At 36.6% G+C, this 13738-nt stretch overlaps 1 protein-coding gene across 2 annotated transcripts in view; it reads left to right on the plus strand.

The window, feature by feature from the left end:
- The first annotated feature begins 6344 nt into the window (after positions 1-6344).
- The window catches only part of LOC149816007 (ATP-dependent 6-phosphofructokinase 5, chloroplastic-like), a 28256-nt gene continuing 20862 nt past the window's right edge, over positions 6345-13738 (plus strand). The window contains exons 1-2 of one of the 2 annotated variants that reach the window (XM_089986751.1): positions 6345-6874; positions 7005-7095. In XM_089986751.1, coding sequence (XP_089842877.1) covers positions 6567-6874; positions 7005-7095 — 399 coding nt within the window. In that variant the 5' untranslated portion in view covers positions 6345-6566. The remainder of the gene's footprint in view (positions 6875-7004; positions 7096-13738) is intronic. The other variant, XM_089986752.1, reaches the window with a different exon arrangement.

A 13738-nucleotide genomic window follows, 5' to 3' on the forward strand; every position in this document is an offset into this window, starting at 1 on the left:
ATGATACATAGACTAGCAATAAAGTGAAGGACATTGACAGAATTCAGAGGTTGTCAAAAAAAATTCATAGTGATGAAATCATGCTTATATGTGTTCTAAGGTTGTCAAAAAACTTTCATAGTGATTCAATCATGCATATATGTGTTATAAAACAGTAAAAAAAATTTCATACTGAATCAATCATTTATATATTTATTCTAATGAAGGCTGACCAAAAAAATTCATAGTGATTCAATCATGCAGTTATGTGTTCTAAGGTTGTCAAAAGAATGTCATAGTGATTCAAGCATACATATATGTGCTCTAAGGTTGTCAAAAAAACTTTCAGAGTGATTCAATCATGCATATATGTGTTATAAGGCAGTCAAAAAAATTTCATAGTGATGAAATCATGAATACATGTATTCTAATGCTAGCAATAAAAAATCATAGTGATTCAATCATGTGTTTTAAGGCAATCAAATTTTTTTTATAGTGATTCAATCATCCATACATGTGTTCTAATGCTAGCAATAAAAATTCATAGTGTTTCAATCATTCATACATGACAGGCACCAAAGCTCATGTTGAATGCAGACAAAGTTTTTCTATCTCAAAAAAAGTTGCACAACTCATTACGAACAACGTCGGAAATGGATTCACAAGCTGGTGGACACCGTCCCAAGAATTATCAAGGTCAATCGGACACTGAGAGTTGATGCTGGCAGAAAAACCCTGAGAGCCCTGGCTGGAGGAGGCAACGACTGACGTGGTGTTCATATTACTCCCAAACCCGAACACATGACCCTTTTTGGGTTCACCGGTTGCTGTCACCCATGCTGCAGGATCAAAAGGCGGATGCTGAGTGGAGTCATCGTCGTATCGCTCTACCATCTGATGCTCGTATGACTCCTACAAAGTAATGATTACAGTATGAATTAAGAATTACAATATTTATGATAATGTAATTTATGGTAACTTGTATATTATAATGTTTATTAATATAATAAATACATACCGTTGTCGCTCTCGCCTTCTCTGATACGAACTCTCCCGTAGTCTTACGTTTATGTGTTTCAACAAACACATCCTTGTAAGGCACAATGCCTCTTTTTTCGGCTTCCTGTATGGTTAAATGTTAAAAAACCAATTAGAAAGTATTGCAAAAATACTTATAAATTTGACAATATATATATATATATATATATATATATATATATATATTGATGAGTTACCATTTTCTTCTTGTGGCTCCCAAAAGTCCTAGAATCACCTGTGTATAGATGGACATCTGGCATCTTCGCTTGGTTTTGTGCAGCCTTTGCTGAGTGGTTTCAAAATTCATGACTTGCCCACTTGTCGCACATTGCATCCCAATAATCTATCCTGATAGCAGAAGGGTCATGGCCCTTTCAATGCAGTGAATCATCTATCCCACCAGTTGCTTTTATTTTTGCAGTCTTCATATTGTGAAGCATGTCTGCAAATCGACTGACAATCACCTTCTGCCACACTATCCTCGCGTCCTACTCCTCCTTCGCAGTCCCGAAGCTTACAAATAATTTCAGAAAGTTAGTGCACCTAACTATAAAAAAAATTTAAATATGAAACACATTAGCCTTGATAAACGATTGTATACCATGAATGAGGACCATAATCTTTTCAACACCTCCTTCGGGTACTCTTTTTATTGAGTGACTGGTCCTAGTAGATGCTGAAGTAGTGACTTCCTGATTTCCCGTATTACTTCTTGTAGCTCAAACCTCGCGCTACACATGAATTGATACACATTAACAATCAACTATCGATACATACTATTTATAAGATAAGTATTGGACAAGTGACAATGTAATATTTACGGTCGACTATCGATATACACTATTTGAATGAGTCGTCGTGTGTCAGACTGAGAAGACCCTACATCCGGCGTTATCTCGTGATGTGTATGAGTAGCTGGTGTAGGTGGGTCATGCGCAGACGAAACATCATCTATAAAACAATGAGTTAGAAATTCACACAATGCATATATAAACTAATCAATTGTATATTTATTTAAATGATATACCTATTGAAGGATTACATGAAGACGACGGCTGGTACTGGCTATCACTGAGTTGGGATCCTATAAAGACAATTAATAAGTAACAATTTTTATATCAATATATAAGAAAACATATAATGAATTCTTATATTTAAATATAACACAAAGACATCTACCTAATGATGTCCCACGGCCTCCACTTGGTCCTTGACCACTGGGTGCTCGACCACTATGACCTCCATGAACCATAGTCTAACAAATAAAAATATTATTTGGATCAATTACATAACTCTTGATCTTAGCATGAACATGATATATGCATGAAATGTAAAGATTTAAAGGTCCTACATGAATCAATTTTATAACTATGCATGTACATGCTAAGTATGCATTGAATATAACATGATATAAAATTACATGAATATGGATACATAATCAAATCGAATATAACTTCATGCAAGCATGGATACAGTCACGTCAAACATGTACCTACAACAAACACACTCTAATATCTCGCTAACTAAAACCATAACTAGCACGGACTCCTGTATAGGTGATGTCTAATGCCATAAGGTTCTACAAATCGATTGTTCTTACATATCGTGCAAGGGCACCTGATCCGACCGATGAGATCCACTGTACTAACATTTGCCGTTGTAAATTCAATAAAACTATCAACACCATCCATATATTCGAGCGACACCTTGTTATCAACTATCATACGGTACATCCATTGACGGTTTGCAGCCATTTTATCCTATGATGTTATGGATATTATCTTCATCAGTTAAAAGAGAATCATAATAATGCTATGATGAAGAAAATATCTAATTTATCATGCATTGATGGTGGATGTAATGATTTGATATATATATATATCACACACACACACACATATATATATATGATGTCATTCAATCACAAGAAATATGATGCATGCATTGATAACTTAATATTTTCATGTGCAAAACCATAACATCATATTTACACTCATCACACAGATATTTAGAATGATGAAATTACAATCATCAACACGATACATTCATTTGAAACATGTTTTCATGGTACAATTTCACATAGAAAGGATAATCAAATTAAAAATAACTTCATGCAAGCATGGATACAGTCACATCAAACATAGCAATACAATCACTCATTCATACCACAATAATGTCAAACATGTACCTGCAATAAACATACTCCAATATCCCGCCAACTACTACCATGACTAGCATGGAATCCGAACTCAAAAAATAAGAGAACTTCTATTTTCATTCATTCAAATTATGCTCAGGATGATCTCCGAACTCCAGCAAAGCAGTCCTAGATATCCACAACTAAGTGAGTGTGTGAATAGAAAAGTGTTGCATCCAAGAAAGTAAATAACCAGTGATGCGCCTGTATCACTTACTCACCATGGGTATTTACTCGATTTGCATGCTTTTGCCTTTGCATTTTTCTTATTTATTTTTGCATGACATTTTTAGCCGCATGCGATGTTTAACACTAAGCATCGTGCAATTAGCTCAGCTATGCACCTGCAAAGCATAAATACACAAACGAAAACTCAGTTTCTCCAAATCAAACGAGAAATTGATCCCACAAATCAAAGGGGAACAGGGACTCTGTTTGGAGACAGGAAGGGGGCCAAGCACCTCGTGGCAAAAGCATAACGCATAGCCATGACAACGTTGGGTACCAAAGCCAACCCCACTCATGCCCAAAGCATGCACAGCAGGCCTGAAGCTCCCCCCACTAGCTGACACAATCGCCAAATGAGTGAGCAATCAAGCCAGGGGCACAAGCACGCTGAACGCGAGAGAGGGAGAGCACAGGGAGCAGGGAGGGTCTTGCCCTCCCCTGCCGAACTGCCATGGTTACCGACCTGATGGAATACTGGCAAGGGCTTCAGCCCCTGCCGAACGGCCATGGCTGCCAAAAAAGACAGACATGCAAGGCTTTAACCACTGCCGGTCGGCAGGAAAGAAAAAGGAGGATAAGAAGAAGACACGCAAAGGGGAAAGAGGTTACTTGCGGAGGCGGCTGGCGTCGCAGGTTACCCGGCAAGGGTCGCCGGTGAGAGCACACGAGGGAGGCAAGGAGACAACCGAGAGGGTTGTCTGCGTCGATCCTGGTAAACAAAAGAAGAGGATGAAGGAGCAGGAAGCAGTGGTGGCGATGTCGCCTAGCAACAGTGTTCATCGATGATGGCAGGTTGGGAAAGGCGATGAGAGGGACAGTGCTCGGGGGTTGTCGGTGGCGGCACACGACGGTGAGAGAGATGGAGTAAGGGAAGAAGGAGGAGGTGAAGGAGAGGGTGGCAGGCGACGGGCAACGAATGATGGGCGACATGCAGCGGGTGGCGGGCGACGAGATGAAATAGAAAGGGAAAAGAAAGGGGCTTGTATTAGGGTTTTACGGGGAATTTAGCAATGGATTAGCGACGAAAAATTTTTGTCCCAAATGTCGTCGCAAATTTGCGATGGAGTAGCGACGGAAAAATGTTGTCGCTCATCCGTCGCAAAGTTGCGACAGAGTTTGAGATGAAAATTTTCCATCGATAATCCGTTGCAAATTTGTGACGGCGTTTGCGACATAATTTTTCCATCGCTAATTCCGCAACTAATTCCAAATTTAGGGATGGATAGTTTTCTCTCGCTAATCCATCACAACTTTACAACGAATTATTTCTGTCATAAATTTCCGTCGCTAAATAACATTTTTCTTGTAGTGATTAATTTTTTTATTAAATAACAATAAAAGAATAACATTAACATGTCACATCGGGCTCAAGACTTAGAACAAAGTTGTCTAACTTAATGTCAGTACTCTCTTAGGGTATGTTTGATGGCTTGTTCATGATTAAACAAAATGAACAAAAAAGAGTTACGTTTGTTCTGTAACAACTGTACCAAGTTTAACGTTTGTTTGGACCATACTTGGATATTGTGTTTCAAATATCTATTTTTTGATGACGATGTGCAGACAACTTAAACATAAATAATGAGTCAAATTATTTAGTTTTGGATCACATGACCCGATTTGCCCAACTATACAAGTGTTTTAACATGTTTATTATGAATGTTAACTTCAGACATAGATATCAGATTGGATCTAAAAACTAAAAAATGTTAAAAAATTAGGTAATTTAAAAAAACAAGAATTGATAATTTTTTATATATAAATGCGTTACTCAGTATCATACTAGATCCAATTATGAAAGTTTATAAAAAATTTATGGATTGTAACTCCAAATATAGATCTCAAACTGGATCCAAATACTAAAAAAATATTTAAATTCTAGATAATTTGAGAAAAAACAAAAAATTATATTTTTTACATATAAATGCAAAAACTATAAATAAATCATAAAACCTAAAAACACAAGAAAATAGATCATAAATAAACCCCAAAACCTAAACTACTAGAAAAAGAAACTATATATTAATCATAAAATTAAATATAAAAACCCTAATTCAAATCCCAATGAAAGAAGATAAAAAAAAATCCTGATCAAATACAACAAAATCCCTAATCAAATTAAGTATAAGAAGCCCTAATTAAAAAAAATTGATTCAAAACCTCAAACAAAGAAAATAAAAAATCTAACCTAATCAACAAAAATCAAAGAAAAAACCCTAATCAATAAAAATCAAGGAAAACTTTCTAATCAATGAAAATCAAAGAAAAAAACACTAATTATTTAAAAGATCTAACCTAATCGACAAAAAACAAAGAAAAAAAGATTTAATCAATAAAAATAAAAAAGTCCTTTAATCAATAAAAATCAAATAAAAAACCCTAATTAAGATCTAACTTAATCAACAAAAATCAAAGAAAAAAAACTCTAATCAAGAAGAATAAAAAGGAGGAGGAGAGACACATATATAGAGAGAGAGAGGAACGAAGGGGAAGAAAGAAGAAAAGGAGAGAGAGAGAGAGAGAGAGAGAGAGAGAGAGAGAGAGAGAGAGAGAGAGAGGTCTCACGGAAGAAGAAAGATGAAAAAGGGTGCAAGGCAGCAAAGTGACAGTCAATGGAATTAAATGCTTTTAAGGCGCGGGGTTGCTATGAAGCAAAAAGAAAACTTTCAAAGTTTGAGTTGTCGTAAAAACTTTTCTTCCAAAAAAAAATTCTTGCAAAAATTAGAAAAAAGAAAACTTTTATGAGAAAATTTTCCGATTGGTCGATGGAGTAACCGTCAACTGCTTCCAGGCTCCTGCTTTTTGGGAAGGCAGGGGAATGAGGCAAAATTAAAGGCAGATGCAATTATTTTGGAATGCTTGGTAGAGAGCCAGGTGTCTTGATGCAATTCGGCGGCCAAGTGGAACACTTTTGTTGAAAAAGTGAGGTACATTGTGTTGTGCGGGTACGTCCCTTTCCTGGACTCAAAAGAAGACCGCCTGCACCCGAAAGGAGAAGAAGAAAAAGAAGAAATGGACTCCTCCTGCTTGGCTTTCCTAACCTTAAAACCGGAGACAGAGGGCGAGGTTTCCTGTTAGACTTTAGCAGCTTCCTTGTTTAACTGCTGGAGCTCGTGGTGGGGCAATGGAGGCCGTCTCTCCTTGTTTCTTCTCCATTGGAAACGCCTCCAAATCTCGCCGTTGCCTCCAATCCTCTCACAAGTCGACCACCGCCCCTGCTGCTGCTGCTTCCCTCCAGCCGAGAAGGATCTCAATTTCCGCAAGCAGGACCCGTTTCTTCGCTCGAGCTTCAAGTCAAGAACAGCTCGACTTCATCGATCCGGAATGGAAAACAAAGTACCGGCAGGAATTCGAGCGCAGGTTCAACATTCATCATGTCAGAGATATCTTCGACCTTCAGCCCATTCCCTCCACCTTTTGCCTCAAGAGCAGGTCTCTTCCTACCTCCCTCTTTTCCTTTTTATATATTATACACACAACCTGCAAGTGGTGGGATACTGTCGAGCATCGTTATAATGGTCTTGTTTTGGAATTAATTGTTTTCTGGCTCTTACTATTACAGGCGTCCTGTAACGGATGATTTCTTGAATGGGTATCCGTCAGATGAACGATGGAACGGATACGTGAATGATAATGACAGGGTGCTTCTCAAGGTACTTAATACCAAACTCTGCATTGATTTTCTTGTCAATTTCCATATCACTTTCGCTGAGGGCCTTCGTTTGTTCTTAGTCTTCCCATTTATCCGTCAATTAGTTTCGGCTCCTTCATGGCTAAGGCTAGCGGAATCCTTTTCTTTTTCTCTTAATCGTAACCTTAAAGTTCATGTATGTAGAAATTTGGTTTATCATTGATCTGCTTAACTTTAGTGTTGAGTAGCTCCGGTTGGGCCATAGGGGTTATCCATAAATATTCTCTCACAGTCAACGTGCAAACGGAATATCTTTGAGAGAAAGAGGAACATGTAGGTCCATGATTCTTAAGTTTCTGAACGTAATACACCCCTTTTCAATCCTAGATACATCATTGTATAATTTGTCCTGGAATTTGGCATCTTTGGTTCCTCAAGTTCAGCTCAACTGTTACTGATATATTATGAATAATGCCACTATTTTTGGAAGCCCTGATACCTTATCATTTGCACAGAGGATACCTTCAAGATCAATCAATAAAACGATTGGTGAAGATAGGCTCTCTCTTCCCAGATCATTAATTGTGAAGTCTGTCATCCCCTGCACCATAAATGATAACCAGAGTTTTTCCTGCAAGCAAGGTTACTAATATCATTCACTCTGCACAGTTTCAAACAAAGGGGACCCAGTAGTTTCGACATTTCATATCCCTCATATTCTGTTAAAGTTTTGATTGCCTTTTTTTTTACTCTTTTTTCCAACTATGCAGCAACTTATGCTGAAAAATAACTGTAAGAAATATGTAGTATAGAAACAAGTTGATCTTGCATTTTCATGTTTATATAATCATGACCCCTTTGTAATGAAGTAAAAAGAGCACTCAAATCAAACCTCACACAAGAGGTACAAAACACACTCAAAATGTGTTCACTCACATAAGCCATTAAGGGCCAGCAAAAACACACTTAAAAAATATATATTATTGAGAGAGGAATGCACAAAGAATGCATTAGGAAAAAACATAACTTGCTGATCCTCCATTGTGCACGTGTGATGGTCAGCATGCAAAAATGTGCAAAAGCCCTTTAAGACGCAAAAATGATGCTTTAGCGATACTTTTGAAACACCGCTAAAGGTCATAGTTCCACTGGGACCTTTAGCGGCACTTCGAAATGCCGCTAAATGGCCCAACGTGGGCATGCACAGTATTAATGGTTTGTGTTTTAGTGGCATTTTGAAGCGCCACTAAAAGTGTTTTTTTTTGCGTGTTTTGCACGTTTTTGCACAAAAAAATGCAGATGCTGTTCAAAATGGGACAAGAGGTCCCTATTTATATACAAACAAGAGGGCCAAGAGGACCCATATAACTGTTGGGAAAGGCCCCATCAACTGAAAATATAGTTGTCGGAGATTCTCTCAACAACTATATTGACCAAAAGACAAAACTAATTCTAGCTGTTGGAGATTCCCAACAGCTATATTGACTAAAAGACAAAAAAAGGCCAGTTCTGCCCCTAAAGGGCAGAGCCTATTATGTACAAAATTGTCATTTTTTCTCTAAAGGGCAAAGCCTATTATATGTACATAATTACCGACATACCCTATTATATGGTGAAATTACCAAAATACCCCTAGTGATTATTTCCTATTACAAGATAGAAAAAATATTATATATATGTGAATACACACACACACACACACACATATATATATATATATATATATACATGAACATAAAAATATGTATATATATTACTATTTATATACTATATATTCTGAGTAGAGCCTAGGTGCTTAACGATAGGTGTTTAATGATACATACTTAATAGGTTTTCTAAGTTTTTTTCGTTTCATTTTTAAATTCTGACTATATAGATGTGATCTATGTACTTGATTTTATAGGGATCAACTCTTGAAGTGTTTGATTCCGACACATGGGTTGGTTTTTATAAGGTTAAAAAAATCAACGGTTCAAAATCTTTATAAATATCATTTTTTTATTGAAAATGCATGATCTAGGTATGGATTCCTCGTAAATCGACCATGCCCAACACATTTATTTGGTCGGAACTGCAAAAAAAATATCAGAAGAGCAAAAAAAACCCATTAAGCACGTATCATTAAGTACCTATCATTAAGCATCTATACTCTACTATATACTATATATATACATGTTACTACATGTGTTACATATACATGAACATATTTTAACACCTCCTTCAAACTCACGATGTGACAACCAAGAGTTTTCCAATGAGAAAGTAGAATCTTTTAGACAAGCGCTTTGGTGAAGAAGTCCGCCAGTTGATACTCAAATGATACATATGACAATGTAATGGTATTCTTCAAGAATTCTTCTCTAACATAGTGACAATCCATTTCGATGTGTTTGGTTCACTCATGGAATATATGATTGCATGCAATATAAACAACGCTTTTGTTACCACAACATAATTTTGAAGGTTATGTTAAGTGGACAGAATGCCTGCAGTATATGGTACGGAATGTTGGGCTGCCAAGAGACATCATATTCAAAAAATAAGTGTAGCTGAGATGCGTATGCTTCGATGGATGTGTGGAAATACAATAAAAGATAAGATTCGAAACGAGGAGATACGTAAGAAGGTAGGCGTTGCATCCATTGAAAATAAGATGAGAGAAAATCGTTTACGGTGGTTTGGACATATTCGGCGAAGGCCTAGTGATGCTCCAGTTAGAAGGATGGACAAATGGAAAAATATATTAGTCAAAAGAGGTCGAGGTAGGCCTAAGAAGACTTGGATGGAGATGATCGGAAAGGATATGAATGCTTTGAACCTCACCGAGGACATGGCATTGGATATAAATGATTGGAGGAGAATGATTCATGTGGAAGACCCAGAATGATTTTCTTTTTTGGTTCATATCGCCGACCCTAATTGTTTTGGGATGAAGGCATAGTTGTTGTTGTTGTATGTTAAGTGGACACCTAAGTCTTCTAGCAATTGTCTCAACCACACTAGCTCTGAAGTCATAGTGGCCATGATGCAATACTCGACTTCAGTAGATGATAGAAACACCTTTTGTTGTTTCTTGCACTTCTATGTTTTTAAGGAGTCACCTACAAAAACACAAAATTCAGTGGTTGCGCATCGATCGTTTACATCTCCTCCTCAATCAGAGTCATTAGCAATAACTTCTAATGAGGAAGAAGATAACAAAAATAAACCCTGATTAATAGTGTTTCTAATATAACTAACTATCCTCATTGCAACACTTATATGTATTATAGTGGAAAAATGCTGGAATTGACTAACAAAATGAATAACATGTGAAATAGCAGGACAAGTAATAGAAAGATAAGTTAGAGCTCCAATCATTTGTTTGTATGGAATTGAATCTTTTAGAGGTTCTCCATCGTCTTTCTTCATTTTTACATTGATGACCTCTAGCGTATCAACTCTCTTTTCCTCAGTAAGCCAAAATCTTTCTATTGTCTCGATTGCATATTTAGTGTGTGATAAAAAGTACCTACGAGATGAATATGCAACTTTAATTCCAAGAAAATAATGAAGGAAACCAAGATCTATTATATAAAAATTTACCTTGAGCACATCTTTGATATGACTAACTCCATATTTATCACCTCCTGTGATAATCATGTCATCTACACAGAGAAGTAGAATGACTATACTTACAACAGAAGACTTAACAAACAACGCATTGTCAATATAACATGACTTAAAACCTAGTTGAACCATAACACTGCTACAAACGGTCATAGCAAGCCTTCAGGGCTTGTTTCAGACCATACAAGGCTTTGCGTAGATGAAGGACCTTTCTATGTGCCAATCCTAGTCCAGGAAGAGGTTCCATATAAACTTTCTCATTAAGATTACCATTAAGAAGAATATTTTTAATATCCATTTAAAAAATATGCCATTTCCTAATAAAGGCTATTAGCAATAAGAGTCTTCATCGTAGTGATTCTAGCTACTGAGACAAATGTTTCCTCATGATCTATTTCATATTCTTGACTATAACCCTTGGCTATTAACCTAGATTTGTATATTTCTAAAGTACCATCACTTTTAGTCTTAATTTTATAGACCCATTTATATCTTATTGTTTTCTTGCTTATAGATAAAGATTTAATTTTCCATCGTTTTTCTTTTTCTAAGGCTTCTAATTCATTATTTATGGCCTGAATCCATTCTTGGTGATTCTTAGCCTCATTATAGGAGGATGGTTCTATATATGAATGAATAGCCATAAGATACACTCTATACTTAGGTTCAAATGATTCATAGAATACAAATCTACTAGGTGCTTTAGAGATCCTCATAGATCTTTTAACACTAGATTGATCCATGACTTGATCTTGAGAGTATTTTTCCAAGCCACATGGGGGGATGGTTTTCAATACGGCTAGTATAAACTTAAATCTCATTGTGTGGTTCAACTACATCATTTTGACTATCATTGTCATTCTCATGTGCATCAGGAGTGTCATCATTGTCACTCTCATGCACATCATGAGTATCAATGTCATTACTCTCATGCATATCACTATTAAGTTTATCATTGACATTGGCATGCTTACTAATTAGATAAAAAAGAGAATAATCATGATGTTTCTTAGATTCAATTTTTCTAAAACCATTTTATTTTTCAAGAAAGTTAAATGTTTTTGAAACATTAAGTTTGTCCTTCTCAATCTCATAACATCTATATCATTTTTTATTTTTGGCATATCCTAAAAATACACAAGGAATGACTTTTGTGGAAAGTTTATCATTTTTGTTAGTAAGGACAAAACATTTACAACAAAAACTTCTCAATCTTTTTTAATCGGTGTTAAATTATGTTGTTTTGATATGCATATATATGTATATGTATATATGTATACATATACATATGTTGTAAACCGAAATACCCATTAAGGGTATTTCGGTACTTTCACTGTAATAGGCATCAGCCCAATAGGGGCTGACAACCCTTTTTTATCCTCTTTTTATTTTCTTTCATTCTTTTTTGTATTTTTTAAAGTTACTTTTTGGGTCATTGGGAGCAGCTCCAATATGACTGTTGGAGCTGCTCCCAACAGTCATTGACCGTTGGAATTCTGACTCTTTGGAGCAGCCCAACAGTCACATTGGGCTGCCCCAACAGCCCCCTCTTGTTCTATAAATTGGCCTTGTATTTTTGTATCACTCGCTTGAGAGATTATATGCAATATTAATTTTGCTAGACCCTTGTGTGGGTGGTTCAGTGATTCAATCAAGCATTCCACTTGATTGAAAATGTGTTCTTACATGTGTATCGGATTCAATCCACTTCATTACATGGTATCAGAGCTTTGGTGTTCCAAAAGACGCTTGTTAGAAAGAAGGTCGTGATCAAAAGGAGGATCTTGGACTTGGGAAAATTTTGAGAGTTGCATCAGGAGGCAGACCATCTCCAAAAAGGCCTTGTATCACTTTCTTCTTCTCTCTTCCACTCTTCTCCATCTTCTCTTGTTTTTTTATTCCCGCTTGTTGTATATGGAGAATGAAAGGGAAGTGATTGTCTCCATTCCCATACGCCTAAATGACACCAACTATGTGATGTGGGCATCCATAGTTAAACATAAGATATGGGAAAAAGGGCTTTGGGGGTTAGTTGACGGCACCGACAAAGAGCCTAAACTCATCCTTACAAAGTTGAAGAATGGAAAAGAAATTGCGCTTCAAGGAGAGGAAATGGCTAAAGTCGTTTCCGAATATGAGAAAAAATGGAAAGAATGGAGGATGGGTTACTCCAAAATTATTGGATGGCTCATTAATAGTGTGGACATTCACAAATGTTCTAGTTTGCCGAAGTTTGACTTCGCTAGTGATGCTTGAAAATACCTTAAAGACATGTATAGTCTTAAGGATATTGCGCATATATGTAATGTCCAAAATAAAGTAAGAACCATGATTCAAGGAGAGATGAGCATAAGAGAGTACTACAATGCTCTCTCTCCTTTGGGATGAATTGGCTCTTCTTGAGTCAAAGTGGCATTGCCCACAAGATGTTGAGCTCCGTGAAAATCAAATCAAAGCGTAGCATTTTTATCAATTCATAAATGGTCTTAGGCCCGAATTTGAAGGAACTAAGTCCTCTCTTCTTCATAGAAGAGGGGTCCCTTTCATAGTTAAGACACTTGAAAAATTAACTATGGAAGAGAATAGGTTGAAAAGGCCATCTACTTTTAAGGATGAAGAATCCGTGCTTGCTATGTCAAAGCCCGAAAACCATACGAAGAGTTATAAACCACCTCATTTTGTAAGAAATGAGAATGGAAGGAACCCCAACAACTATGAAAAGAGGGGTGATCATGAGTCAAAGAAAGGTGGAAAAATTATTTGCTATCATTGCTATGAGCCAGAATACATCAAACCTTTTTGTCTCAAAAGAAAGAAGGAGGATTATAAAGAAGACAAAATAGTGGCTTCGGTGGAAAAGAGTGAAGTAGACGACTCCAAATGCATCGGTTCACTATCCTTGGCTCAATTGATGGAAGCATTGCAACCTATGTTTAAAGCTCAATCTCTCTCTTATTCGGGAGTTGCCGTATCGACAAGTGACAACCATGGTAAGACCTCTTGGATCTTAGATTTCAGTGCTTCATTTCATATGACCCCTAATGAGTCTATATTGT

The sequence above is a fragment of the Nuphar pumila genome, chromosome 14, assembly GCF_984573655.1.
Source record: "Nuphar pumila chromosome 14, dmNupPumi1.hap1.1, whole genome shotgun sequence".
In the NCBI taxonomy this organism is placed as follows: domain Eukaryota; kingdom Viridiplantae; phylum Streptophyta; class Magnoliopsida; order Nymphaeales; family Nymphaeaceae; genus Nuphar; species Nuphar pumila.